The sequence below is a fragment of the Oryctolagus cuniculus genome, chromosome 17 (assembly GCF_051225735.1).
Source record: "Oryctolagus cuniculus isolate XC-2025 breed Fujian yellow rabbit chromosome 17, ASM5122573v1, whole genome shotgun sequence".
Taxonomy (NCBI): domain Eukaryota; kingdom Metazoa; phylum Chordata; class Mammalia; order Lagomorpha; family Leporidae; genus Oryctolagus; species Oryctolagus cuniculus.
The window spans coordinates 48,148,569-48,175,603 of NC_142883.1; the positions used below are offsets into that span (position 1 = coordinate 48,148,569).

At 56.5% G+C, this 27,035-nt stretch overlaps 1 protein-coding gene across 1 annotated transcript; it reads right to left on the minus strand.

Annotated features, from left to right (window-relative positions):
- Window positions 1-3,134: 3,134 nt before the first annotated feature.
- On the minus strand, window positions 3,135-22,257 carry CCDC92B (coiled-coil domain containing 92B). The gene is made up of 4 exons (XM_002719039.4): window positions 21,981-22,257; window positions 12,984-13,135; window positions 9,794-9,841; window positions 3,135-6,645 (listed from the first exon to the last, which is right to left on the minus strand). Exons 2-4 carry the CDS (start codon window positions 13,111-13,113, stop codon window positions 6,020-6,022), a joined length of 804 nt encoding a protein of 267 aa, XP_002719085.3. The 5' UTR covers window positions 13,114-13,135; window positions 21,981-22,257; the 3' UTR covers window positions 3,135-6,019.
- Between the last annotated feature and the right edge of the window lie 4,778 nt (window positions 22,258-27,035).

Below are 27,035 nucleotides of genomic sequence, written 5' to 3' on the forward strand. Positions count from 1 at the left end.
AAGCCACCCCTTGCAATGCCAGCTTCCCATATTGGAGCACAGACTCAACCCCCAGCTGCTCCTTTTCTGATCCAGGTTCCTGCTAGTGCACCTGGGAAAGCAGCAGCAATGACCCAGATGTTTGGGCCCCTGCACCCACGTGGGAGACGCAGATGGAGTTCCTGTTGTTGTGGTCATTTGTGTTAGTGAGCCAGCAATGGAAGATCTCTCCCTGTCTCTGCCACTCTGCCTTTCCAATAAACAAATAAGTAAATATTTTTTTTAATAAAAGGACTTAAAGTGGCTATCTTTTTTTTTTTTTTTTTTTGACACGCAGAGTGGACAGTGAGAGAGAGAGAGAGAGAGAGAAAGGTCTTCCTTTGCCGTTGGTTCACCCTCCAATGGCCACCGCGGCTGGCGCATCGCGCTGATCCGAAGGCAGGAGCCAGGTGTTTCTCCTGGTCTCCCATGGGGTGCAGGGCCCAAGGGCTTGGGCCATCCTCCACTAAACTCCCTGGCCACAGCAGAGAGCTGGCCTGGAAGAGGGGCAACTGGGCCAGAATCCGGTGCCCCGACCGGGACTAGAACCCGTTGTGCCGGCGCCGCAAGGCGGAGGATTAGCCTATTGAGCTGCGGCACCGGCCTTAGAGTGGCTATCTTTTTGACGAGAGCTGAGAGTCTGGGGTTCCTTAGATTAGGCATGAAGCGCTCCCGTGTGGTGTCCTGTCCCTCAGGCTAGTCCTGCCCTTCCCCCTGTCCATGCCAGCCCAATCCAAATGAACAAACAAGATGTCAGAGGCTCTTGGTGCAGGCCAGGAGGCATGGACTGGAAAGGCTCCATGCCTGGAGGTGTCCGTTGCTCTGGCCTGTGGACTCGTCCTGCGAGGTCCACACTGCCGGGATGCTGGGGCGATGGTGTTCTTCAACAAGAAGCACCGGAGGCAAGTTTCGGTGAACGTGTTGGTTTATTAAATGATCAAGCACACCTTTTAAAGGGCAGGCAGAGGGGGCACAGCTAATTCAGGGCAACACAAATTCTATAGGATACAGCCAATATTGGCTCTCGCTAGGCTTCTCCAATCAGCTCGAAGGTCATGTCAGCTATGGTAGCTTTCCAGGTGGCTCTAATGGGCCTGGGCCACACCCACGAGCTGTTTACCTGATTGGTACTGACAAGACCCTTCAACAGGGAGTGGGTAGGGAAATGTGCCTGGGGCTCCTGCAGCCTGCCAGCAGTCAGGCCATACCCAGAGGCCTGGTGTGCCACACCTGCCTAACCTCCTGCATGGGCTGGGCAGGCAATGCCCCAGCCAGGCACAGAATCACCCATCCGAGGGTGGGGGTGTCTTTGGCCATGCTGGTTCCCCACCCTGATCTGATCCAACTGTGAGAAGCTCAGCCTTCTGGAGCTGAGCCCCATTCTAGCCTCTGCTCCTGAACGCTAACTCGGGACTACAGCTTTAGCAATCCAGCTCACCCGGCACCCATAAGAATTCAGGCCATTACATTCTTCAAAATTGTATTTATGGCCGGCGCTGCGGCTCACTAGGCTAATCCTCCGCCTTGTGGTGCTGGCACACCAGGTTCTAGTCCCGGTCGGGGCGCCGGATTCTGTCCCGGTTGCCCCTCTTCCAGGCCAGCTCTCTGCTGTGGCCAGGGAGTGCAGTGGAGGATGGCCCAAGTCCTTGGGCCCTGCACCCCATGGGAGACCAGGATAAGTACCTGGCTCCTGCCTTCGGATCAGCACGGTGTGCCGGCCGCGGCGGCCATTGGAGGGTGAACCAACGGCAAAGGAAGACCTTTCTCTCTGTCTCTCTCACTGTCCACTCTGCCTGTCAAAAAATAAAAAAATAAAAAAAAATTGTATTTACTGGCCGGCGCCGTGGCTCACTAGGCTAATCCTCCGCCTTGCGGCGCCAGCACACAGGGTTCTAGTCCAGGTCGGGGCACCGGATTCTATCCCGGTTGCCCCTCTTCCAGGCCAGCTCTCTGCTGTGGCCAGGGAGTGCAGTGGAGGATGGCCCAAGTACTTGGGCCCTGTACCCCATGGGAAACCAGGAGAAGTACCTGGTTCCTGCCATCGGATCAGCGCGGTGTGCCGGCCGCAGCGCGCCAGCCGCGGCGGCCATTGGAGAGTGAACCAACGGCACAGGAAGACCTTTCTCTCTGTCTCTCTCTCTCACTCTCCACTCTGCCTGTCAAAAAAAAAAAAAAAAATTGTATTTACTGATTTATTTTATTTCAAAGGCATAGAGACATAGAGATCTTCCATCTATTCTCTCACTTCCCAAATGCCTGTAAAAACTGGACCTGGGCCAGGCTAAAGCCAGGAGCCAGTAACTCAATCCAGGTCTCCCACGTGGGTGGCAGAGACCCAAGCACTTGAACCCCTGCTGCCTCCCAGGGTGAGCATTAGCAGGAAGCCGGAAGGGGAAGTGGAGCCAAGACTGAAACCTAAGTGTTCTGATATGGCATTTGGACATCCCCTGTGGAGTCTTGAAACATATTTACTTACTTATTTTCATTTGAAAGCAGAAATAGAAAAACGGGGCTGTGGGGGCGGGGCAGAGCACAATCTCCATCGCTGTTCCACTCTCCAAATGCCCACAACATCTAGGGTTGGGCCAGGCTGAATCCAGGAGCCAATAATTCAGTCTGGGTCTCCCACATGGGTGGCAGGGACCCATGTACTTGGCCCATTACCTGCTGCTTCCCAGGTAGCACATTAGCAGGACGCTAGGTCAGAAGTTGAGTAGGCAGAAACTTGACCCAGGCTTTGCAATAGGGGTTGTGGGCATCCCGCGACAGGGCAGAACTGCTGCCCCAAACGTCCACCCACAAGCCAACACATTTCAAAGTAGGCCCCTGTCGTGGATGCCTGGGAGAAAAGGCCACTCTGTTCCAAGGATGCAGGGAACCTAATGGTTTTGCCCACAACCCCTCCTGATACAGGACCTGTGTCTTCCTTTTGGGGAAGGCTCCACCCATCTCAGTCCACGTGTTTGGGGGCTGATCCCTCCCCCCCGGGACCCAGGTAAGGTCACACTGATGGGGCTTGAGAGGGACACATGGCTCAGTCTGACTCTCGAATCATTCTGGTACCTCCTCTACATCCTCTCCCTGCTGAGGGCCCACAAGAACAGACCTGAGCCACATGTTTGTCAGATATTTTATTAAGAATAAGGCATATGACAGTCACCCCTAAAGCACAGGGCCCTATTTCTGTGGGTGAGTGAGTATACTCTGAAAAGCATTGGATTAAAAAGCGCAGCCAACAGAATTTGGAGCAGGATCCTCTGCTCTGCCCCAGGGGGCTCCTGCCCGGAGGTCCTGAAGCCCTGCACACACCCCACCCAAGTCTGGCATGTGGTCAGTAGGCGGGGCCTGAGGCCTCTCCACAGAGCATTGCTGCACCACACCCTCGTGTTGCCTTCTCCTCCCAGGGGAGACCCCATCCCGCTGCTTGTATGGAGGAGGGCTGTCCCATCCGTGGACCTGGACGGGATCCAGAGCCTCACTCTGCACGGCCACTGCTCTCCCGCTGGCTCTAGACAGAGGGGGCCCCTCTTCCGCAGCTTTCTCACCTAGCTCTGCCGGTACTCGGAGCCTGGCAGGAGCATTCCCTAGGGACCCTGAGTGTCACATCAACCTTCCTCCTCCTGCAGCAGTGGCAGGGATGATAAGCATTCTTTCCCCATCTTGGTCCCCACCCACTCCAAGGGCAGGGCTGGGAGGTTCTCCTTTGGCCAGATGGGCCCTTAAGCCGTGTCCGGAGGCTGGGGTGGGGGGGCCGGAAGCTGAGGCCAAGGGCAGATCAGGAATGTTGCTCCTGGTTCCATTCTGTTGCACGGAGGGGTCTGTCCCTTGCCTGGGGTGGGCAGGTGCAGACCCTGTTGCTCTGTGATTTTCAAGAGAGGGGCAGTTTTATTACCATGGGAACCTGTATCTGCCCCACCCCCTACTTGCTGGGGGATGGGGCTGCCTTAGATCCTTTCCCAGGCACCCCAACACTTCAGGTGCCAGTGAGTCAGCCACTCCAGCACTCAGAACCTTTCATCTGGGGGATCTCCAAGCACCCCACAAACCATTAGGAGTCATTATCTCTGGGTGTTGGAAGAGGGGGTTGGGAGGTGCCGATGGGGTCACCTGGCAGGCCACCAGAACACCCCAGGGCCTGAGATGGACACCCGGCATCCAGGAGGAGGGCAGGAAAGAGGGCTATTGCTATAGACTGGGCAGGGGAGCGGGCATAGCTATGGCTTTTAGTGAGTGGGGGGCAATAAAGGACTTCGCTATCTGTGTACAGCATCAATGTAACAAAGTCACCCTGTTCACCCCAAAAGTGTGGCTGTGGGAGATGAGGGTCTAGGGGGCTCTGCCAGAAAGGGACCTTCTCTCTCCTTCCCACAGCCCTGCAGGCGCCCTGGAGAAGAGAGGAGCAAGGCCGCACCCCTCCCCCACACCACATCCATGGGTTCTGGTAGGACAGCGAGCAAGCCAGGCACTGCATTCCCCGGCAAGCCTCAGGAGCTGATGGGGTGGGGTGGGGGCAGGCAGGGCAAGGACCCCAGGCCACCCCCACCCCCAGGTGCAGCCTGCAGGTACTGTCTTCCCCAGTCCTCCCCCCTCCCCGCTCCCGGAATCCTTGGAGCAGGACCCCCCAGGCTAGGCCTGGTACTGCTCAGGGGTCTCAGCAGTGCTGGGCAGGGTCCCCTGGGAGGAGGCTGCATGTTTGATTGGGAAGCCGGGCTCACCGGTTTCTGCTTTTCCCCCAATTTCCCACTCCCGACAGAGAGGACAGGGTTGGGGTCTCCTAGCTCCTTCCGGGGGGGGCGGTTGTTGGAGAGGATTCTCCATCGCTAGAGATGGACTGGTCACCTCCTGGAGCCCCGGGTGACCCACAGATGCCAGCGACCAGTGTCTGAGGGCGGGAAACACTTGTCCCTGCCCCTTCCTCCCTCACAGGCACTTAGGACTGATGGGGGACCAACATAGGAGGGACAGCAGGGAGGTTCCGGGGTGGGGGGGCACCGGGAACCATGCAGACTGCACTTCCTGCCTTTGGGGGTGGGGTGAGCAGGGGAGTTAAGAGGGGCATTCTGCTTCCCACCTCCTCAGCCCACAGAACCTGCGGGCAGGTTCTGATGGCTTAGGGACTCCCTGGAGGGGCGGCCAGGGGCTAACCTGTCTGCCACTTCCATCCCCAGCAACCCAAACTTGGGCCAGCAGCCCGGCCTTGGCCTTCCCTATTTCTGGGTGCAGCCAGCAGATCCGGAAGCTGGGCACCGATAACCAGGTCCACGAGAACTTCCAGACGGCTTCCCGGCACGGCTCCCTGCCTGCACCAAGCCTCACTTGGGTGGCGTGGCTGGGAAGGGCAAAGCAGGAGGCAGCGGCAGACCAGGGCTGGCCACAAACCCACCCCCCAGGTTCTGTGGGCGCCACCTCCAGAAGGGGACTGCCAGCAGGCCGCACAGTGCCGTCCAGGGGCTCTGTGAGGGCGCACCTTCTACAGTGGGTCTGTAGACCGGGTAGGGGCAGGGGAAGTGGCTTCGGGGTCAGAGTATCAGCCCCACCGGGCAGAACCTCTCCTGGGGAGGAAGGAGGCTCGGCAGAAAGGGCTGCGGCGCGGGGGAAGGGGCACCGGCCGGACGGCCCAGGGGTGCCACTCTGCATCCTTTCTGAGCCAGGCCAGCCTTTCTCTCCCGGCAAACGATTGTCAGCATTCCCTCGCAGGGCGTGTCCCAGCCCTCCCCTCCCAGGGGCAGGGTGGAGACCACAGGAGTGTCTGAAGCGCGGGTCCCCACCTGGAACGAGGTGCAACCGCTCCCTCGTGGGAGGGGAGAGCTCGAAGCTTTGGCCACGCCGGGGGATACAAAAGGCAGGGGTGGCTGGAGCGGGTGGGGAGCTGGGGCCGCCGAAAGGCCCTCTCCCCGGAGGTGGGGTGGCTGCCTTTAGTCCCGGGACCTGCCTGCGGGGCAGCCTGCGTCCCTAGCCGGGCCCTTGGCCGGCTCTTCTCCGACTGCCCCCAGCCCTGCGCCTACTCCGGGTCCCCGGGCGCGCTGGGCGGGCCGGGCGCTGCTGGTGGGCTCCGGCAGGGCCCCGGCTGTGGGCCGGCTTGGTCCGAGGGCTCTTGGGGAGGCGGCTGGCGCGGGCTGCGGCCGCTGGGCCGCGGGGGCCTCCGGGCGTTAAGGAAGAGCGCGGGGTCAGGCATGGGCTCGGCGTCGTCCAGGGCGCAGGCCGCGCGGTCCCAGGCGGCCCAGTCCCGACTGGGGCCCTTGGCGGCGGCGGCGGCGTCGGTAGGCGGGCGACGGGCCCGCTGTGGGCGCCGGCGGGGTCGGGGCTCGGCGGCGGCGGCGGCGGCAGCGGAGGGGCCCGGGCGCGGGGCCTGCAGTCTCTGGCGCGCGGCGTGCAGCTGGCAGGAGAGGTAGGCGGCCGCCTCGGTGTGCTTCTGCAGCTCGGTGCCCAGCACGGTGGCGCGGTGGCTACGGCGCCGCAGCTCCTCCAGGAAGCGGCGCTCCTCGGCGCGCAGGCTGCAGCGCAGCGCTGTCACTAGGGCCTCGCGCTGCGCCACCTCCCGCCGCAGCTCGGCGTTCGCTGCGGCCCGCGCCGCCACCTGCGACTCCAGGGCCCGGCACTTGCTCTCCAGCTCCCGGGACGCCTCCTCTGGAAAGGGGAGATGGAGGGGAGAGGTGGCGGTCCCTGCCCACGCAGCCCTAGAACCCGTCTTAAGCCCTGCTCGGCCTCGCCTCCAATTCTTCAGGCTTCACCTTAGCACACCCCTTCCCAACCCAGAGATAAACTGTTGAGCCTGACTGTGGTGCGCGGTGTTGGGCACTGGGGATATGGTGGATAATAAAACGGTCTTTAGGAAGCTTCCAGCGCATAAATGAATGCGAGGTTGTACTGTGACAGGTGCCAGAAAGAAACAGACCCATGCCAGGACTGTCAGAGGAGAACATGACCTAATCAGGGGAGGCTTCCCGGCAGAGAGATACTGGGGCTAGCACCTGAAGCACGAATGGGAGTTAAGTAGTGAGGAGGGGAGAGGTGGGTGCTGATAGTGGGGACAGCTTGTGCAAAAGCCCCATGACAGAGAGAGCTGGGAGCACTTTGTAAAGTGTCACATTTCAAAACTTTGTTTACTTGTTTATCCTCTGCCTTTGCCACTCCAGCAGTTTTCAACTCTGGAAATACATTGGAACCATCTAGACAGCTTAAAAAAAAAAAAAAAACCTGCTTCCTGGCCCCTACCAAAGATCAACTGGATCGGAATCTCTGGGGTTAACGGGGCCTGGGGATGGCCCTGGGGATTCCAGCAGGGGAGCGGGCGAGCTGGTACGCTGCCTCCTGGCTCACAAGCGCCCACTCAGCAGGCCCGCAGCGGGACCTGAGAGCCCATGAGAGCGAGGGCAGGCAAAGGGCGGCCCCTGGAGGGACGTGGGCACTTCGTGTCTTCTTTTTCTGGCTGCCCGGTATTTGCGCTGTGTCTCCTTTCTGCCCACTCCAAGCAGAAGAGAATCAGCCCTGGGGCTGGACCACCGCCCTGCTCCCTGTCTGTGCTGTTGCTAAGGCCAGCCCTGGTCAGCGCAGGGGTGGGGAGTGTCCTTGCTCTGACCCCTCAGTGCTTCCTTCCCCCACTGCCTCCTGCACTGCACGTTCAGTACAGTAAATGAGATGTAGAAAAAAAGAAAAAAACCAAGTGACAGGAGGACAGAGAGGATTTTCTCTCTCTCCTTTTAATGTTTTTCATCTAATTGAAAGAGAGGTCGATCTATCCACTGGTTCCCTCTCCTAATGTCCACAATAGGAGGCTGGGCCAGGCTCAAACCAGGAGCCCAGAACTCAATGCCAGTCTGCCACGTGGGGGTCACGGACCTGGGAACTTGAGCCATCACCTGGATCTGCATTAGCAGGAAGTTAGACAGGAAGTGGAGTTGGAACTTGAAACTAGACACTCCGCTATGGGATGTGGGTGTCCCAAGCAGTGGCTTAGGAGAATTCTCAATCCCTTTAAGAGAAGATAAAAATCAAGGCAGTGCAACAATAGCTTGAGCCCTGGGGACCCTTTGAGATGAAGGGCAGTGGGGGGGGGGGCTGCTGTGCTCACAGGTCTGTCCTCATGCGGTATCTGGGATGTGTGTCCCCTTCCTCCAGGTGTCTAGGCACCAAGAGATTGTCCCTCATCACCATCGAAAGAGATGGGCAGTTCCTAGATGTTTAGACGGTCCCTAGCTGCTCTGTATGCAGGAATACACCGGGATTTGCAGGGCTTCTGGCATTTGAGCTTGAAATTCCAGTCTTCCTCACCCCCAGTGACAGGTGACGGAGCTCTTGGTCCCTGAGCAACCATCCCGTGGCAGGGAGTGTGTTCTGAAGAACTTTGAGACCGGTTTTTAATAAGCGGTTCATGCGTCGCCCCACATCCGGCAGTGTGCACCCAGGCCCAGTTCTCAGAGGACCTAGCAGCTGCCGGCTAAGATCTCAGCGGCAGTTAAGTTCTGCATCTCCCATCCCAGTGCCTGGGATTGAGTCCCAGCTCTGCTTCCCATCCAGTTTCCTGCTTATGAGCACCCTGGGAGGCAGCAGGTGATGGCTCAAGTACTTGGGTCCCTGCTGCCCACGTGGAGAACCTGGACTGAGTTCTGGGCTCCTGGTTTCAGCCCTGCCCAGCCCTGGCCGTTGTAGGCATTTTCAGAGTGAACCAGTGGATGGGACATCTTGCTTTGTCTAAATGTCTGTCTCTCTCAAATAAAATGCAAATAAATAAAAGATCTCAGCCGGCGCCGTGGCTCACTAGGCTAATCCTCCGCCTTGCCATGCCGGCACACCGGGTTCTAGTCCCGGTCGGGGTGCTGGATTCTGTCCCGGTTGCTCCTCTTCCAGGCCAGCTCTCTGCTGTGGCCAGGGAGTGCAGTGGAGGATGGCCCAAGTGCTTGGGCCCTGCACCCCATGGGAGACCAGGAGAAGCACCTGGCTCTTGCCATCGGATCAGCGCGGTGCGCCGGCCGCAGTGCGCTGGCCGTGGCGGCCATTGGAGGGTGAACCAATGGCAAAAGGAAGACCTTTCTCTCTGTCTCTCACTGTCCACTCTGCCTGTCAAAAAAAAAAAAAAAAAAAAAAAAAGATCTCAGGAATACAATCCTCCCCCTCACTCCTCATTTAAAATTTAATTGTGGTAAAATACACATAAAATAAAATTTGCCAATGTCACCATTTTTGTATTTCCATAGTGTTAAGTATGTTCACTATTACTCCCCAGATCTCTAGAATGTTTTTCCCTTGCAAAGCTGAAACTCTGTCCTCCCTGAACACCATGGCCTCCCAGCACCACGGTATTATGGAAGACCTAATACTCTATACACATATTTTAACTGCTACATGGCAGGGAGCAACACTTCTGTGAAATGAAGGAGTTGCTAATTGTTCATCTCCACTAAGCCCCTTGAGGTCAAGGACCCCCTACTGCCACTGTGTTGCCCCCACCCCCCCCGGGCACTCAGCATCCTGGAGACCTTGAGACCACCTGCAAGGGTGGGGAGGGACTGGTGAGGCATCAAGCAGGCCAGCCAGGTGCATGTAACACCATGGAGCACCTCCCTCCCGCTGTCCTATTTCCAACTGGATCCAGGCAGGGATACAGGGCAGTGTGGGTGGTGCTGCAGGTTGTTCACGGCACAGGGTCACCCAGCTGCATGGGCAGGTGGGGGTGACCTCCTGTGCTCTGCTCAGCAGGCCGCGGAGGGGGTGTCACCAAGTCTGGGCTGGGTGGGGAGAAGGCCCGCGGGCTGCTGACAGCCTGCAAGCCTCTTACCTTGCTGGTGGGACTGCGCCTCTCTCATCTCCAGGTCCCGGGTCAGTTCTGGGGGGAAGAAAGGGAAAGATGTCGGGGGGGGGGGGTGTAGATATGAGGGAGTGACAACTCAGTACAGCAGCAGGAAGGGACCTTGGAAGCCTCTGAGTCTACCTCGGACTTGGTTTACTGCAGCCTGGAGGGGAACACACGAAGAAACGCACTCAAACTCCGATACCTTTGCAGCTCAAACTCCGGGTCTGAGAAGCCCAGCTTGTTTTGGGGCTGAAGACGTATTGACCCCTTCCTGGGGAGAGACACCACAGTTCGGGGGGAGCCTAGCTGGGCAGGACCTTGACCCTTGCCTGTTTTGCTGTCTGACGCTGGAGTGTCCGGGCCTGCCCGGGGGCAGTGGCGGTGGGCGGGCTCAGGGCAGTGGATGTTTACCCACCGGACATATGCCCATTCATTCACTGTTGTACAGCCAGCACTGCTGTGCCAGTGTTGTTCTCCATACACAGCTCTGCCAGATTCCAGCGGACAGGGAGAGGCGCTACAAGGAGGACAGCGCCACCCAGTGACGGGAAGCTGCATCGGGGCTCCACTTGGCAGGGAGGGGGCGGGGTGGCAAGGAGCCACCCAGGGGCGCCGATGCAGGAGCCGTGTCTTTTCTGCTTGTCCTCACGGTGCCCACTGCTTAGCACTGCAAACACTCCATCTCTCACCCCAGCCCCACCTCCACTCTCGCAGCTCCCCTGGGGCTCAAGAACTGGGCAAGGAGAGTAGGGAACCAGAAGCCGCCGTTACCGTGGGGGAGGAGGCCTGCTCAGGAGCACCTGCGCTTACCTGCAGGGCCCAGCCCGATGGCCCCGCTGCCCACTCCTCCTGGCTGCCTAACTGGGCTCTTCTGGAATCCCAGGGTGTCACCAGAGGTGGCTTCTCTGGGGAGGCCACTTGTTGCTGGGAGACAGGGCGCCTTGGCTGTGACCGGAGCCTGAACCCCTTCCCTAGGGCCCCTGTGAGGACTCCCAGGTCTCCATCCCCAGGGGCTTCCTGGCATCAACTTGGCCCCTCCTCCAAGTCCCTGCGATGTAGCTTAAGGGAGCTTTGACTGGGCTCAGGGACCTAGCCCAAGAAATCTTGGTTCTGCCACGAATTCCCCGCGGGCTCTTCCTCTTGAGCCCTTAACTGCGGGGCGTGGGGGTGGGGAGACAGAATCCCAGCTTGGCTCCAGTCCCCATCTGGCCATCTCCTGGCCAGAGTCTCCATGCTGGGAGGTCAGATACACGGTGGGACCTTGGGCCAGTAACAGCAGCTCTCTGAGTCTCAGTTTTCCCATCTGGAAGATGGGGTTAAAGCAGCAGCCACCTTACAAGGAGCCACCTTACGAGTAGGATGAAATGAGGGAAAATAAACTGAGGGCAGAGTGCGCACTGAATCCATGGAGGGCAGTTCTTGTCATCATCCAGGCTGCCCCAGGAGCCCAGAACACAGCTCCCACCACTGCATTCCAAAGCCCCTTCCTCCCTTCCCCTCCCTCCTGGCTTCCAGCCTCTGGGTCCCTCTCTCATCTCTTCTCCTCTGCTCTTCTCCCTTCTCTTCCTCACCTCCTCCCCCAGGAGGCAGGACCTTATTCAGCCATTGCAGCCCAGCACAGAGCTATTTTTATCTCCTTAATCAATAACCAAGAGCCTGCAGGCCTGCACCTGCCTGAGAAGAGCCGTGGGGCCCCAGAGCCCTCTGGAACCGCTCGTGACACTTTCTTGGGATCTGGGCTGTGTCCTGAGTGGAGGGACCCAGGGCCTCAGCACCAGCGAAAAACAAACGGAAATTCGAGGGGCTGCCCCAAGATCTTAGGGTCCCCATTTTTTTGTGATGTTGTCGTTGAGTGAAGCGGTGGCACCAGGCTGGGGTGAGCCTGCGGACTCCCTGCTCCTGCCCCACCCAGGGGCTGGCCTGAGGTCTTTGGTAATGATTGCAAGGTGCTGGTGTGGCAATGGGGCCGCAGGGCCTAAACGTGCAGCTGCAAGTCAAAACCAGTGGCCTCTCGTGAGAAGGTGTGAGAAGCCAGGACGGGGAGTCTGGAGCTCTGGGTTCTAATCCTGGCTCGGGCAGCAGCACGATGTGGGAACTGGGCCTCAGTTCACCTGCTGTACAATGAAGAGGGTGGGCCCTCCTAGCAGAGAGGGCCGGGGCCTTGGTTCTAAAGCCTGTATCTGGAGACTCAGCTTGGGTGAGCATCTGGGCCACAGCCAAGCCTCCTGGAGGCCCAAGCAGCTGAGGCCAGGCCTGGGAGTCCTGGGTCCCTCCCTCTGCCCGGCTCACAGATCCATGGAGTTGCCAAGTGTGTTCCGTCAACCTGCCCCCCCCCCCCGCCCCGTCCTCCCCATCGCTCCCCCGGAGCACTTGGTCACCTCTGGCCCCAGCTCTCCACTGGCTCCACCGCGCTCATCCTGCACCCGGCTGCCAGGGGAGCTTGTGAATGCGCATCGCGCGGACCCCGCAGCACTCTGCAGCTCAGGAGCCTGCAGGGGCTCCCCACTTCCGAGGAGGAGATGGCAAACTCCTAGCTTTGCTGCTTCTTATCAAGGTCTTGTGGGCTCTGGCCCGCCCTGGGGACCTCTCCCTAGCGAGCTGTAAGTGCAGCTTCATCCGGTCAGGTAGCAGCGTTCAGTCCCTACCCCTTGGGACTCTGCCATGCTGTGCCCTGCACATGGACACTTTCTTCACCCTCTCCTCTGCCACAGCCTTCTGGAGGGTGAACTCCTCCTTCCTCTGGGGAGCCTCCCTCACCTGGTCTCCCTCCTCACCTGTTCCTCCAGCTGGACACCACCCTGCCAGTGCACCCCCACCAGCCTCCTTGCTCTCGGCTGCATTTTAATACTGCCTGTTGCTGAGTGCACCTCCCTGCTGGGCGTAGCTTCCAGAGGGTTGGGAGCTGCTTAGCCAACAGCGACTGGGGAAAGCCGTGCGTCCCCACGACCTGATGCCCGGGTGCCCCAGCTCCACTGCCTATTTCAGCTGGTGCCCCGGCTCTGCGCCCCCTGCTACCCAGCCAGAGCTCTGTGCCCCCAAACTTGTGTCTCCCCTCCCCGAGACTCAGGCTCCTCATCCAGGAGCAGAGGTGGCGGCCCAGGTGTGGGGGCCCCCAATGAGGATGGTGGTGACGGCGAGCCCTGCCCCCAGGCGGCCTCCGGCCCCTCGGCCTCACCTGAGCAGCGCTTCTGCAGCCGCAGGATCTCCAGGTGCAGGTCCCGCAGCAGGGCCATCTGCTCCTTTTTCAGGAAGCTGATGTGGCGTTGTGCGCTCTGGATCTGGTGCTCCAGCGACACGGTGTCCATGGCAACCAGGCCTGGGCCCCACCTGGGGAGGGAGGACAAGGTGAACCCCCTCTTCTGAGCCCGACTGCCCCGCTCCGCCCTGGGATGCCTCATCGTCTCCTGCACGCTGGCGTCCTCGTGCCCCCCAGGGAGACGATGCTGCTGTCACTGCTGTCACCTCCCTTGCATTTACTCAGCCAGATCTCATGAGCAAGTGGGGACACTGGCAGAGAAGTACAGCTTAAGAATTATTATTTATTTGAAAGGCAGTTGTAGGGACAGAGCAGGGAGAGAGAGAGGAGAAAAAACCACTTGCTAGTTCACTCCTTGCCTGGCTGAAGCCAGGAGCCAAGAACTTCATCTGGTCTCCCATGTGGGTGCAGGGCCCAGAGACTTGGACCATCTTCTACTGCTTTCCCAGGTACATTAGCAGGGAGCTGGATCGGAAGTGGAGCAGCGGGACTACCATATGGCAGGAGTTAGGCCCTTACAATGCTGGCCCCCTACAGTTTTTTTTTTTTTTTTTTTTTTTTTTTTTTTTTTTTTAAGAGAGAGAGATAGGGCCGGCACTGTAGCACAGTAGGTTAATCCTTCGCCTGCATGGTGGCATCCCATATGGGTGCCAGATCTAGTCCTAGGTGCTCCTCTTCCAATCCAGCTCTCCGCTATGGCCTGGGAAAGCAGTAGAAGATGGACCAAGTGCTTGGGTCCCTGCACCCATGTGGAGGACCCAGAAGAAGCTCCTGGCTCCTGGCTACAGATTGCTGCAGCTCTGGCCATTGTAGCCATTTGGGGAGTGAACCAGTAGAAGCAAGATCTCTCTCTCTCTCTCTCCCCCCTCCCCCTCCCTCTCCCTGTCTGTAACTCTACCTCTAAAATGAGAGAGCAAGTGAGCTCCCATGTGCTGGTTCGCACCCCGAATGCCTGCAGTGGCTAGGCTTGGCTGGGGCTGAAGCTGGGAACTCAGTCTGGGTGGCAGGGACCCAGCCACTTGAGTGCTCCCTGCTGCCTCCCAGGGTCTGCATTAGCAGGAATCTGGAGCCAGGAGCTGGAGCTGGGCATCAAACCCAGGCACTCTAATGTGAGACGTGGGCTAAATACCCACTCCAGGAGAGAGTAATTATCCCCATTTAATAGATGAAGCAACAGAGCCCAGAGGGACCTGGCTTCACTCTCCTGCTCCCATGCACCTCTGGCCTCTGCTACTCCTCAGAGAGGAAAACAAGGGGAGCAACACTGTAGGGGGGAGACGCAGACCCGTTCTTGCCCTTTTTCCCACTGGCTCTGTGACCTGGGGCAAGCTCTCTCCTTCCCTGGGCTCTCACTTTCCTCGCGGGTGAAAAGAAGGGAGTGGTGAAGTGGATGAGCCCCACAGGGCAGCCTGATGGCTCCAAGCGCAGCCCCCCGCCCCTCATCCCCCAGGTCCACCTTCACCGGGGGCTCTGGGTGCCTCCATGTTCCTAAGCCTGATGCTGACAATGGCTCAGGGCTTATGAGGTGACCTGCACAGTGAGATCCTGGGGTGGCATGGGGAGGGATGCACTCCCAGGCCCAGGTGTGGCCAGGACCTCCAGCCCTCCCTCTGTGGTCCTGGGCCTGTCCTGGCCAGTCTCTGCCCTGACCATCAGCATCCTGGGGAAGCAGACAGAGAGCAGAACCACGAGGCCCAGGGCTCTGAGTGCCTGGCTTTCCTCAGCTTTGAAGCACCTGGGAGTCTCCAGGGCAGTGGGCGAGGGAGGCCACAAGACCAACAGTTTTGCTTAGCAGATGGCTGTCCCCAGACTGGCTGCCGTGGATTCTGCAGACAAGGCTCTCAGTTGTAGGGTCACGTGGAGCAGGCCCACCTGAGAACATCCCTGTCACCCTGGGCTCCTTCCCTCGTACCGCCGGACCCTCCAATCCAACCAACAGGATTTTCACTTCAGGGTGGGGCGGTGGGGAGCTCACGGGCCATTTACTGACCGTCTGCTCCGTTCAGGGAACTTTGTACACATTGTCTTCCTTCTGCCAACCACACAAGACCACCACACCCATTTCACAAACAAAGGAACTGGGACTCAAGTGACTTGTGCCACGTCCCACGCTCAGTAGGTGGCGGCAGACTCAGTTCTCATTCTTTTTTTTTTTTTTTTTTTTGGACAGGCAGAGTGGACAGTGAGAGAGAGAGAGACAGAGACAGAGAGAGAAAGGTCTTCCTTTTTGCCGTTGGTTCACCCTCCAATGGCTGCCGCGGCTGGCGCACCGCGCTGATCCGATGGCAGGAGCCAGGTGGTTCTCCTGGTCTTCCATGGGGTGCAGGGCCCAAGCACTTGGGCCATCCTCCACTGCACTCCCGGGCCACAGCAGAGAGCTGGCCTGGAAGAGGGGCAACCGGGACAGAATCCGGCGCCCCGACCGGGACTAGAACCCGGTGTGCCGGCGCCGCAAGGCGGAGGATTAGCTTAGTGAGCCATGGCGCCGGCCAACAGACCCAGTTCTCCAACCAAGTTTTCCACCCAAAGCAGATTCCCAGCATTGCCACTGGGAACGGGGATGGGAACTGTGATACCGTGGCTTAAGCTGCATCCTGTATCAGAGCCCCTACTACTCTGCTTCCGATCGAATTTCCTGCTAACACTGCTCCTGGCAGATAGAAGATGATGGCTTAAGTACTTGGGTACCAGATGGTGACCCTGGCTCCTGGCTTCAGTCTAGCCCGGCCCTGGCTGTTGCGGGCATGTGGGGAGTGAACTAGCAGATGGGAGAACTCATCATTTTGCCTTTCAAATACATAAAAATAAATCTGAAAAAAAAAAAAAAAGTTCTCTGGGCTCCGTTTGCCCTCTCTGTAGAATGGGGCTGTGGAGTAGTACCCATCCGGAAATGAGACGAGAAATGCAGAGGTCTCGGCGCAGCACCTGGCTCCACCAGTGCCATGTCCCCTCTTCCTTCTCCTCCTGGCCCACTGAGGTGCCAGCAGGGGGAGTGTGTTCATTCACTCTGGCTCTCATTCATTCATTCCGGGCTCTGCTTTTGCCAAGTGGCAAACACAACAAAGTCCCTGCTGGCTCCACCTTCAAAAATTATCCCTGGGGCAGGCACTTGGCCCATGGTTAAGGTATCAGTCGGGATGGTCATACCCACATCACAGTTCCTGGGTTCATATCATAGATATTCCACTTCCAGTTCCAGCCTCCTACTAACACACACCCTGGGAGGCAGTAATAAGGTCTCAAATATTTGGGTCTCTATCACCACGTGGGAGATCTGGATTGGATTCCTAACTCCTGGCTTCCGCTTGGCCCAGCCCTGGCTATTGTGGGCATTTGAGACTGAACCAGCAGATGATGATCTCTGTTTCATTGCCGTTCCCTATCTGTCTCTGTCTCTCTCTGCCTCTCAAATAAATAAAAATAAACACACAGAAATTGAAAAAGTTAAGCCATCACACCAACCACTACAAAAAAGTCCCAATCAAATGACTTCTCTGTCTTCACTGCTACCAGCCTGGTCCAAGCTACCAACACCCAGGCCCCTTTGTGTGCCACTGCAGCCTCTCCTACATGGCTTCTTGCTTCCTCTCTTGCCCTTTATCTCCCACACAGAATCCAGAGTCCTTTTAGCAAATATAGGTCTGATCACGACTCCCTGTCCCACACCCAAAATCTTCCTGTGGCTTCTCTGGTAACTTACAACCAAGCTCCACATTCTCATCCTACCCTACACCACCAGGCTCTCTGCCCTCGTCCCCTACAGCTCTCCCCACTGCTGGCTCTACCCCAGGGATTCTGGCCTCCCTGCTGTTTCCTGGATGTGCCAAGCATTCTTGCCCCAGAGGCTTTGCATATACTGCCCCCTCTACCGGGAAAGCCTCACGGCCTTTCCCTTCCTCCCTTCAGATTTCTGGTCAAATATTGCTTCTCCAGGGCCTTTCCCTGACTGTCCACTTTATATATATATATATATATATATATATATTTTAAAGATTTATTTATTTAATTTGAAAGTCACAGTTACATAGAGGAGAGAGGGGGGAGGGGGAGAGGGAGAGGGAGAGGGAGAGGGAGAGAGGTCTTCCATCCACTGGTTCACTCCCCAGATGGCTGCAATAGCTGGAGCTGGGCTGTGATAGCCAGGAGCCAGGAGCTTCTTCTGGGTCTCACATGCAGGTGCAGGGGCCCAAGGACTTGGGCCATCTTCTGCTGCTTTCCCAGGCCATAGCAGAGAGCTGGATCAGAAGTGAAGCAGCCGAGACTGATATGGGATACCTGCACTGCAGGCAGTGGCTTTACCCAATATGGTCCCAGACTGCCCACTTTAAAACAGAATCTTCAGGCAGGGCCTTGAGCCTAGTGGTTAAGATGCAGCTTAGGATGACTATGGTGCCTGAGTTCAAGTCCCAGCTCCAGCTCCTGACTCCGGGTTCCTGGTAATGGCAGTCTCTGGGAAGCAGCAGTGATGGCTTTAAGTCATTGGGTCCCTGCCACCCATATGGGAGACATAGATTGTTTTGCAGCTCCTGGCTCTGGCACTGGCCCAGCTCTACCTGTCTTGGACGTTTGGGGAGTGAATCAAAGGATGGGAGTTCTGTCTGTCTGCCTTTCACTTTCTTGACCTATCAAATAAAAATTTGTCAAGAGTCTTCCATCACTCTCTACTCCTTTAATCTGCCTGACTTTTCTTATATGAACTTATTACTGCATGACGAAGTTTTTGTTTATTGTCCATTTCCACTGCCAGATTGTTAGCGACAGAGAATGAAGGATGGTGTTTTTCTTTCTCCTGTTCCCTCGCACCTAGCACAGCAGCTGGCAAACAGAAGGTAGTCAGCACATATTTGTAGAACGCACAGGTGAGGGAATTTGTGGACGGAGGGACAGACTGATAGAAAGCAGATTTACAGAGCAAGTACGATCAAGAGAGCACACGTTAGGCTTGACAAACCCACGAGAATTCAGACCAGGAGGAAAAGATGTCCAGCAGGCGGAGGAATATGCTGCCTAACTTGGGAGAGCCAGGCGAGCTGCGTCTGTGCATCTGTGCACCTGCAGGCCATGTGGGGTGGGTGTGCCCTGTGTCTGCACGTGTGCCTGAGCCCATGCACATGTGCTTGAGTGCATGCATGTGTTTCTATTCCCTAGCATCTGTGTGTGTGTGTGTGTGTGCTGTGTGTGCACACCTGGAGGCTGAAGGTGTGAAGGCCTGTGCTTGGGATGAAGACAGAGGGTATCTGGTCCCAGCCACTGGAGTAGGAGCATTTCTGAAGAGCGAGAGCCCTTCCTACACTGTTCTGGAGAATGGGCCCTGGCTGCAGAGAGGGGCTGCGCGGACCAGCTGCTTCCATGCTCTCCCAGAGGACTTGAGTGTTTGTTCCAACGAGGCAGCCTGCTCTGCTCAGGGCAGAAATTTGGGTCACAAGCCATCTTGGCAAGGATTCCTTCTTAGCTGTTAGAATTTAGTTCGTTTGCGGGGAGGGTGGGAGATGGAGTGGGGAAGGAGGTGAGTTGGGACAACGTGAATCTGCCTGTATGGCTGGGGAGTCACAAGCATGTCCCAAGGCTCATGCCAGGAAAATGTCAGGTTTTCACATCCGAACTGCAGCCCTGGAATCTCTGGGCTTCACAAACTCATGCCTGAAACCTGGGCCCAGGCTGGTGGAGCAGCTGAAGGAAGAGCTAAGGGCTCCGTGTCCCCCACAACCAGCCCTTCATGCCCAACCTCCCAAGCCACCTGCCTCTCTGCCCCCAGTCCTGACCACCTCTGAGCTTGCCTTGTGGTTCCTCCTTCTCTCTGTTGGGGCTCCTTGCTCTGGTTCATGTTAATTTTCTAGCTTGATGAAAAAATGTTCATTTAAAAAAATTACCACCAAGAAAAGATCTAACACACAGGACTCACTATGTACAGAGCCAGTTCCAAGCTTTTCACCTGTCTCTCATGCATCTAAAAGTCACAAATATTCCTCTCCATGGGGAAGGTGGCTAGACAGCCTCCCACGCCCAGCCCCCACTGCAGCCAAACCGTGGGTGCTGCGGCACCTGGGCTCCTGGTCTTGTCACTTTGCAGCTTCCCGATCCCCACTTTCCTTCCCAGCTCTCTGCTGACTGGTGACATGGCCGGTGGGAAATCTCAGTCCTCTCCTCTCCTCCATTCCTATAGCTCCTGGGGTTCAAAGGACCACAGGAAGCACAGAATCAGGACTCGGGACTCAGAGGACCTTCCGAATCCCCTCGGCCTGTGGTTTTCAAGTTGTGCTCCACAGAATTGTACAGAGGGGCCTCAGCTGCTGCCAAAAGGATGGGGGTTCAAGGGCAGGGCCCAAGGCTTTATTTGTCACCTTTCTTTTAAAATGGGCAGCCCGTGCCTGTTAACTCACTGCAGAAATGCTTTCTGGGGCCGGCACTGTGGTGTAGGGGTAAAGCCGCCGCCTGCAGTGCTGGCATCCCATATGGGTGCCAGTTTGAGTCCTGGCTGCTCCACTTCCGATCCAGCTCTCTGCTGTGGCCTGGGGAAGCAGTAGAAGGTGGCCCAAATCCTTGGGCCCCTGCACCCATGTGGGAGACCTGGAAGAAACTCCTGGCTTCCGTTGTGGCCAACTGGGGAGTGAACCAGTGGATGGAAGACCTCTCTCTCTCTGCCTCTCCTTCTCTCTCTGTGTAACTCTTTCAAATAAATAAATAAATCTCTACAGAAAAAATGCCTTCTGCTACACAAAAGTTTGGGGGAGCTGGCACTGTGGCATAGTGGGTAAAGCTGCCACCTGCAGTGCTGGCATCCCATATGGGCGCCGGTTCAAGTCCCAGTTGCTCTACTTCTGATCCAGCTCTCTGCTATGGCCTGGGAAAGCAGTAGAAGATAGCCCAAATCCTTGGGCCCCTGCACCTGCATGGGAGACCCAGAAGAAGCTCCTGGCTCCTGGCTTCAGGACGGCACAGCCCTGGCCATTGTGGCCATCTGGGGAGTAAACCAGGGGATAGAAGACCTCTCTCTCTGCCTCTCTGTAACTCTGTCTTTCAAATAAATAAATAACTATTAAAAAAAAAAGTTTGGCAACCACTTTCATAGTCCAGTCCTTCCTTGGGTGTCCAAATTCCCCCTCCCCTCCCCTGTGGTCTGCTCACTGCCCTCGTGGGCTCTGCAGTTGCCAGCTCTCCTGCAGGCAGATGAAGTGGCTGGGAGAGGAACCAGAACCAGGGCTGCTTGAGATCTGTGCACATGGAGTTTGTGTCCCTCACTCCCTGAACGATTCTCTTGTCCCAGTTTCAATTTTGTTCCTGTGTTTCTTTTCTCTTTGGGACCGAAAAGATTTATTGAGTCAACAAATATCTTTGTATCATGTGAACACTCAGTTTTTGTTTTGCTAAAATTCTTTAAGTAAGCATGTTTTGTTGTTTGAGGTCAGACTGATTTTGTCATTTAGCCATGGCAAGTATATGAGGTAGGACCAGCATGGTGGCAAATGAATAAATAAATGAATCAATACATTCTTTCTTTTTCTTAGTCATTATTCCTGTTCATTACTCAGAGGTCAGGAGCAGGAGGTGTGCAAGAACTCAAGAAGGCTTTCTCGGACATGGTATCTAGGCTTCTTGTAAGAAGGGATTTATAAGAAGGGACTGACAGGGCTCTCAGCCTTGGGCACAGACTTTTTCACTTGACAACAACCCTGCACTGAAGGCTCTATTAGGCTATCCACTCCTGAGATGAAGGAACAGCGGGTGAGACTGGTAAAGTAGTTTGCCCAACACATGCAACCACAATTCTTAGCTACTAGGAACTCCCCACTGGGGCTCACTCTGGCAGTTAAGGCTCTTACCCATCCAAACACAGCCCACATCTCAGGCTAATCTCTCCTACCTCTTGCTGCTCTCATGGCAAACTCAACCCACCACCATGGATACCCCCTCACTTAACAAGCCCACCCCATCCACCAGCCATCTGAAACTGCACCTCTTTTTCACCCCTTGATCCAGGGCTACCTTCCTCAGGAAGACATCCTGATCCTGATGCCCCACCAAACTGGAAAGACTCTCTCCTGCCTCTGTGTTCTTCAGGCAATTTGCTGGAATCGGGGTGGCAGGTGACACCACGTCCTGACATTTATCATTTGGCATTCTGTGTGTGCACTTGCGTGCATGCCTGGCTTCTGTTTAAGTCAGAAGCTTCCTGAGGGCAAGGATCTGTCTCTGGCAATACCTTGCAAGGAACAGGCACACAGTGAACATCAGAGGGACAAGGGAGAAAGAGTTGAGCCTTCCAAAGTCACAGGACAAGTAAGTACCCCACGTAGTAACAAATAATCATCCTGCCCCCCCCCCCCCCGCAGGTCCTTGGCTCTGCTGGGCACTTGTGTCTGGAACAAGGACTCAGACTTCGATAAGCCTGGGGCTCCGTGAGGTGGGGCCACTTGGCCGATATCAGAGGCACACTCCCCAGGGACCTTGTGGCCCCCTACCCTAGGGCCTCTCCTCCTCCAGTACCCCTCACTGCAGGCTCCCTCCCTCTGCTGAAGATCCTAGGACCCCAGCACGGACCCAGATACATAGGAGTGGGGTGTATGGGGGAGCAGGAGCCCCCACCCTCTCCAGTCTCGATATTCTGCCCTGACTCCCGGGGAAGCAGGAGTGGGGGGATGAGGAAACTGACGCGCACGGAAAGAGGTACCAAAGCCGCCGGCCGACAGTGTGCATGACGCCAGGTGGTGGGGGTCGGCCCAGGCTGCTCTGGCTCCCCGCCAGCGCCAGGCAGGGCCCGGGTCTGGGCGGCGGAGGGCAACTTCTGCCGTCACCCGCGGTCCAGTCCGCCTCCCGCGCTCTGCGCCAGCCCTCCCGGGGGAGCGGGCGTCCTGCCGCGCAGCTCCCCACCGCGGGCCGCCCCGAGCCCACCCCACGGTCCCTGACCAGCCTCCTCACCTTCGGGACCTGGGCAGCGACCTGCTGGTCGGCTGGGCCCGGGTACGGGCCGGGCCGGGTGCAGGCAGGTGCTCTGCCCCCGCGCTAGCTGCGCCCGCGGTTCCGCAGCGCCCTGCCTGGCTGCGGCGCCATCAGCTGCTGCGAGGCTGTGGGGCGGTCGCGCCGGGGTTCTGGGGGGCTCCGGGGCGCCGAGGCAGGGGGTCTGGGGCGGGCTCCGGGCGTAAACACCCAGCAACGTGACCGGAACTGGCGAACGAGCTGGAGAGGGCGGGGGGCGGGCGAGATAAGGGGGGGAGGGGAGGGACAGGGGCCGGCGGGGAGGGGCCGTGGGCGGGGCTGGGGGAAGGGAGGCTGCGGGCGCGCGGTCGGGGGAGGGGGAGCCCCGCCAGCCCTGCGAACCCCGGGAATCGGGCCTGAGCTTCCCGGCGCGCAGCCGAACTCGCCGAATGCACCCTGGGCAGGGATTCTGCGGGCGACGTGGCGAGGAGGGCGCCGCGGCAGATCAGCACCGCGGACAGCGCCCAAGCCCGCAGGCCGCGGTCCGCCCGCCCCGCGGCCTCCACCGGCGGAGGGAGGGAACGGGCCGGGCGGCAAGGGCCCGGGAGGGAGGCTCGGATGAGGGGTGAGCTGACCGTGCCCCCGGAGACAGCAAAGCTACCCCAGGCTCTCACTGGCTTTGTGACCTTGGGCCAGTCATGTCACCTCTCTGGGCCCTAGGTGATGAGCCACCTCATTTTCAAGAAAAGAAAGGTCCTCTGTAAACTTGCGTCTAGAACGAGTGCTCAGCCTTGGCGCTGACCCGGGTTGGCAGTGCAAGGAAGGCTTCTGGAGTCCCGCTGCTTGCCCTTAACACTGGCTCCACCGGGATCTTCCTCCTCGCTGGACCCCGGTCTCATCTCTAGCAGGATAGCTCATAAGATTCCTGGGCATGAATACTCTGAACAGGGCTGCGTGCTCCTTTAGGTATGGGAGCGCGTGGCGGCCAGGAACCAGTGTGTTGTGTGAGCGGCAGGTGGCTCAGAGCTCTAAGTTGTTCCCACCACTGCCAGGGGCTCAGAGGGTTCAGACGGAAGGCTGGTCTGGCTTGTCCCACTGCACTGCCAGCCATAAATATGCCCTATTGCTACCTCACAGAGCCATGTTCCCAGAGGGGTCTTCCACCTCCAGTTGGCTACAAGGGCCTGGGGAGGGTTCCAGACACTCATTGGCCTCAAGGGCATCTTGCCTGAACTCCATGGCCCCTCTATGGTTCCTTCCCTCCCTGTCTTCCCGCCAATTTTCAAGGACTAACTGGACTTTGTGCCAACGACTGAAAGTTTTAGGGGCTCTGACAGATCCTCCGTTGCTAAGAGTTGAAGGAAGGATTCTTTTCTGTGACTTGGCAGGCAGTGAGGTTCACAGGCCTCTCAAATCCCATCCAGTAGGAAGGCCAGATTCCATCTGCACCGTCTGTCTGTCTGTCTCTCCCTCCCTCCTCCCTCCCTCTCCTTCTCTCCCTCTGTGTGTGTGTGTGTGTGTGTGCGCGTGCACGCGTGCGCTCGTGCGCTTCCTTTTATTTTGCCTGAAGAAATCTCCAGAAGAGGGGGTGGAAAGGCCAACCTGGTCCCCTGGTCCTGATTCCTGGCCCCTTGTTGTCCTTCCTGGAATGCAGTATTCCTGTGGGTAAATCCCTGGCCCCATGTGAGTGTCTCCAGCAGGCGTATGGGTTCTGATGAGCCGTGTCTATTCCTTCAGTTCCATGAGATATCAGTTAGAAGGGTGAAAGGTGTGTCTTGTATTTCCTAGCGGTGTGTGGTGGGAAGGAACCTGCAAATATGGGCTCTGATTCCAGCCTTGTCACTTGCTAGCTGGGTGCTTCTGGGCAAGTCTTGACCTCTCCAAGCTCCAGTTCCTCTTCACTAAGAGAGAAACGTAACATCAACTCTGCTGACAGGATGCCTGTGAGGGGTCAAAAAGTGCTAGAGGAAGGTTTGGAATTTCTTGTATTCACATTGCTATGACCAAGCCCTAATGGTTTTTTCCTCCATATCTGTATCGAGACGGATCCTGGAACTCTGGCTTTTCACCAGCTACAGTAAATAGTTGCAGACACCTGTCTGAGGTGTGGTCCTGGTCCTGCCAGTTCCTGGGGCCCCCAGTTTTGTCACGAGAACTGCTTTTTGCCAAGTCCTGCACCTGAACAAGCCCCCACCTGGGCATGAAAGACCTGTAAGGCTGCCCTCAAGAAACCCACACTTTATTTTGCTGGAACAGTAGCCATATGTGAAATAACAAATGACATGCACAAACTACTCAAAGGCCACTGAGAGTAACGGAGCCAGCAGAGCTGAGAGATTGCCATGTGAAGGCTTGTACTTGGTGGTTGAGGGCTAGAGGACTACCTCCTTGGAGAAAGCTTAGCAATCAGTCAATACAGAGTGATTAAGGGGCTAGCTCTGTGGCATAGTGGGTAGAGCCACTGCCTGCAGTGCCAGCGTCCTATATGGGTGCCAGTTCAAGTTCCAGCTGCTCCCCATTAATGTGTCTGAGGTGTGGTCCTGGTCCTGCCTGCAGAAGATGGCCCAGGTGCTTGGGTCCTTGCACTCACATGGGAGACCCGGAAGAAGCTCCCAGCTCCAGATTGGCTCAGCTCCAGCCATTGCAGCCATTTGGGGAGCAAACCAGTGGATGCAAGACCTCTCTCTCTCTCTCTCTCTCTCTGCCTCTCTGTAACTCTGCCTTTCAAATAAATAAATAAATAAATGAAACCTAAAAAATTACAGGGTAATACTGGGCAAAGCTGACTGCCCAGCACTGTACCTGAAGCTCTGATGAGACCTTGGGAGAGATTATGAAATGGGACATTGGAGATGTTGTTGTTGATAATAACAACAAACATTCTTTGCACCAATTTACTAAATGCTATTTTCAGTAAATTTCTGGGTAAGCTTTTTCTATTTTCAAAATTAAACTTGTAACAAAGTAAAAGCAAACTGAAATGTATGAAAAATGTCCATTTTACTTCATAAGTAACTATTATCTTTTTTTTCTTTAAAAAATTGGAAGACATCTACTGGTTTACTCCCCAAAAGCTGCAATGGCCGGAATTGTGCAAGGTGAAAGCTGGGAGCCAGGAACTCAGTCCAGATCTCCGTGTGAGTGGCTGGGACCCAGGCACTTCAGCCACCATGCACTACCTTCCAGGATTAGCACTGGCAGGAAGCTGGAAGCAGGAGCCAGAGCTAGGATTCAGATCCAGGCACTTTGAATATGGGATGTGGGTGTCGTAACAACTGGGCCAAATGCTAGCTCTGGGGGATTTACTTTGTTATATGTGGCCAATTTTGGATTGAGAACTGAGTCCTCCAAGAGTTGGGTGGGGTTTCATCTACAGTCACAATTAGAGAGGGAGGGGTAGACAGAGTACTGTGACTTCCTTCTAAGACTTGAGTAACCATTATTTTGAACTGAGCCATTTGCCCATATCATCCCACTGAAACTTCTGAGAAACCTTATTGGAAAGACTTATTCTTGTTTGCAAATAGAGAAAATGAGACGCAAGAGAAGTTCAATTTAACACCACACAGGTTGGAAGTAGCAGGGTCAGGGTTCAAACCCTGGTCCAGCCTAGGCCAGAGGCAAGCTTGTTAAAGCAGCATCCCAAGCCTCCCAGAGATGAATGCAGCTGGGGTGGCCAGGAGCTTTAGGGGCAGGCAGGGGCCAGAGCGTGCAGGACCTCGAATGTATCTCAGCTCCGACCTTCACAGTCTTTGGTTGTTCCCAAACTCCTGATAGGGAGCCAAGTGTGTGTGTGTGTGCGTGTGTGAAGGCCATAATTCAACCTCAGACACATCTCTGCTTCAACCCAACCCAACTCCTCCACTGAAGGCAAAGGGCTCAAGAATGCACCTGACAGTCATTATTTAGATGATTCTAAGGAGATCCACACTGCTTGTGCCCCAAATCTCTCCATGTCAGGTCATTTCCATGATCTCGGGTAACCGGGTCCCAAGTCTTTGGTGACTTGGTACAACTGTGGCCCCTTTCTCCTTTATTTTCTCCTAGCTTCATATCCATTTTTGGATACGTGGTGGGACACATTTTGCCTTAAATGAGCCACTTCCTACATCTACCTGTGTTTAATATTATGTTTTATTAGAGAAGTATTAGAATTATTCTTAGAAAGTTTGGGAAATACAGTATCAATTTTGTGCCTGTAATCCTACTATCCTTTTTTTTTTTTTTTTTTTTTGACAGGCAGAGTGGACAGTGAGATAGAGAGACAGAGAGAGAAAGGTCTTCCTTTTGCCGTTGGTTCACCCTCCAATGGCCGCCGCTGCAGCCGGCGCACCGCGCTGATCCGATGGCAGGAGCCAGGAGCCAGGTGCTTTTCCTGGTCTCCCATGGGGTGCAGGGCCCAAGCACCTGGGCCATCCTCCACTGCACTCCCTGGCCATAGCAGAGAGCTGGCCTGGAAGAGGGGCAACCGGGACAGAATCCGGCGCCCTGACCGGGACTAGAACCCGGTGTGCCGGCGCCGCAAGGTGGAGGATTAGCCTATTGAGCCACGGCGCCGGCCCCCTTTTTTTTTTTTTTTTTTGACAGGCAGAGTGGACAGTGAGAGAGAGAGACAGAGAGGAAGGTCTTCCTTTTGCCGTTGGTTTACCCTTCAGTGACCGCTGCGGCCAGCGCGCTGCGGCCGGCACACCACACTGATCTGATGGCAGGAGCCAGGTACTTATCCTGGTCTCCCATGGGGTGCAGGGCCCAAGCACTTGGGCCATCCTCCACTGCACTCCCGGGCCACAGCAGAGAGCTGACCTGGAAGAGGGGCAACCGGGACAGAATCTGGCACTCCGACCAGGACTAGAATCCGGTGTGCCGGTGCTGCAGGCGGAGGATTAGCTTATTGAGCCGTGGTGCCAGCCTAATTTTTAAATTTTAATGAAGAAAATTTAAAAAAAAATCTTACCAGGAAGATAATACAGAATTATCTACATAATGTTCAGACAGTTCTTAAAAATTCTTATAAGGGGTGGGTTTTGCCTTAGAATTTAAGGCATTGGTTATGACACC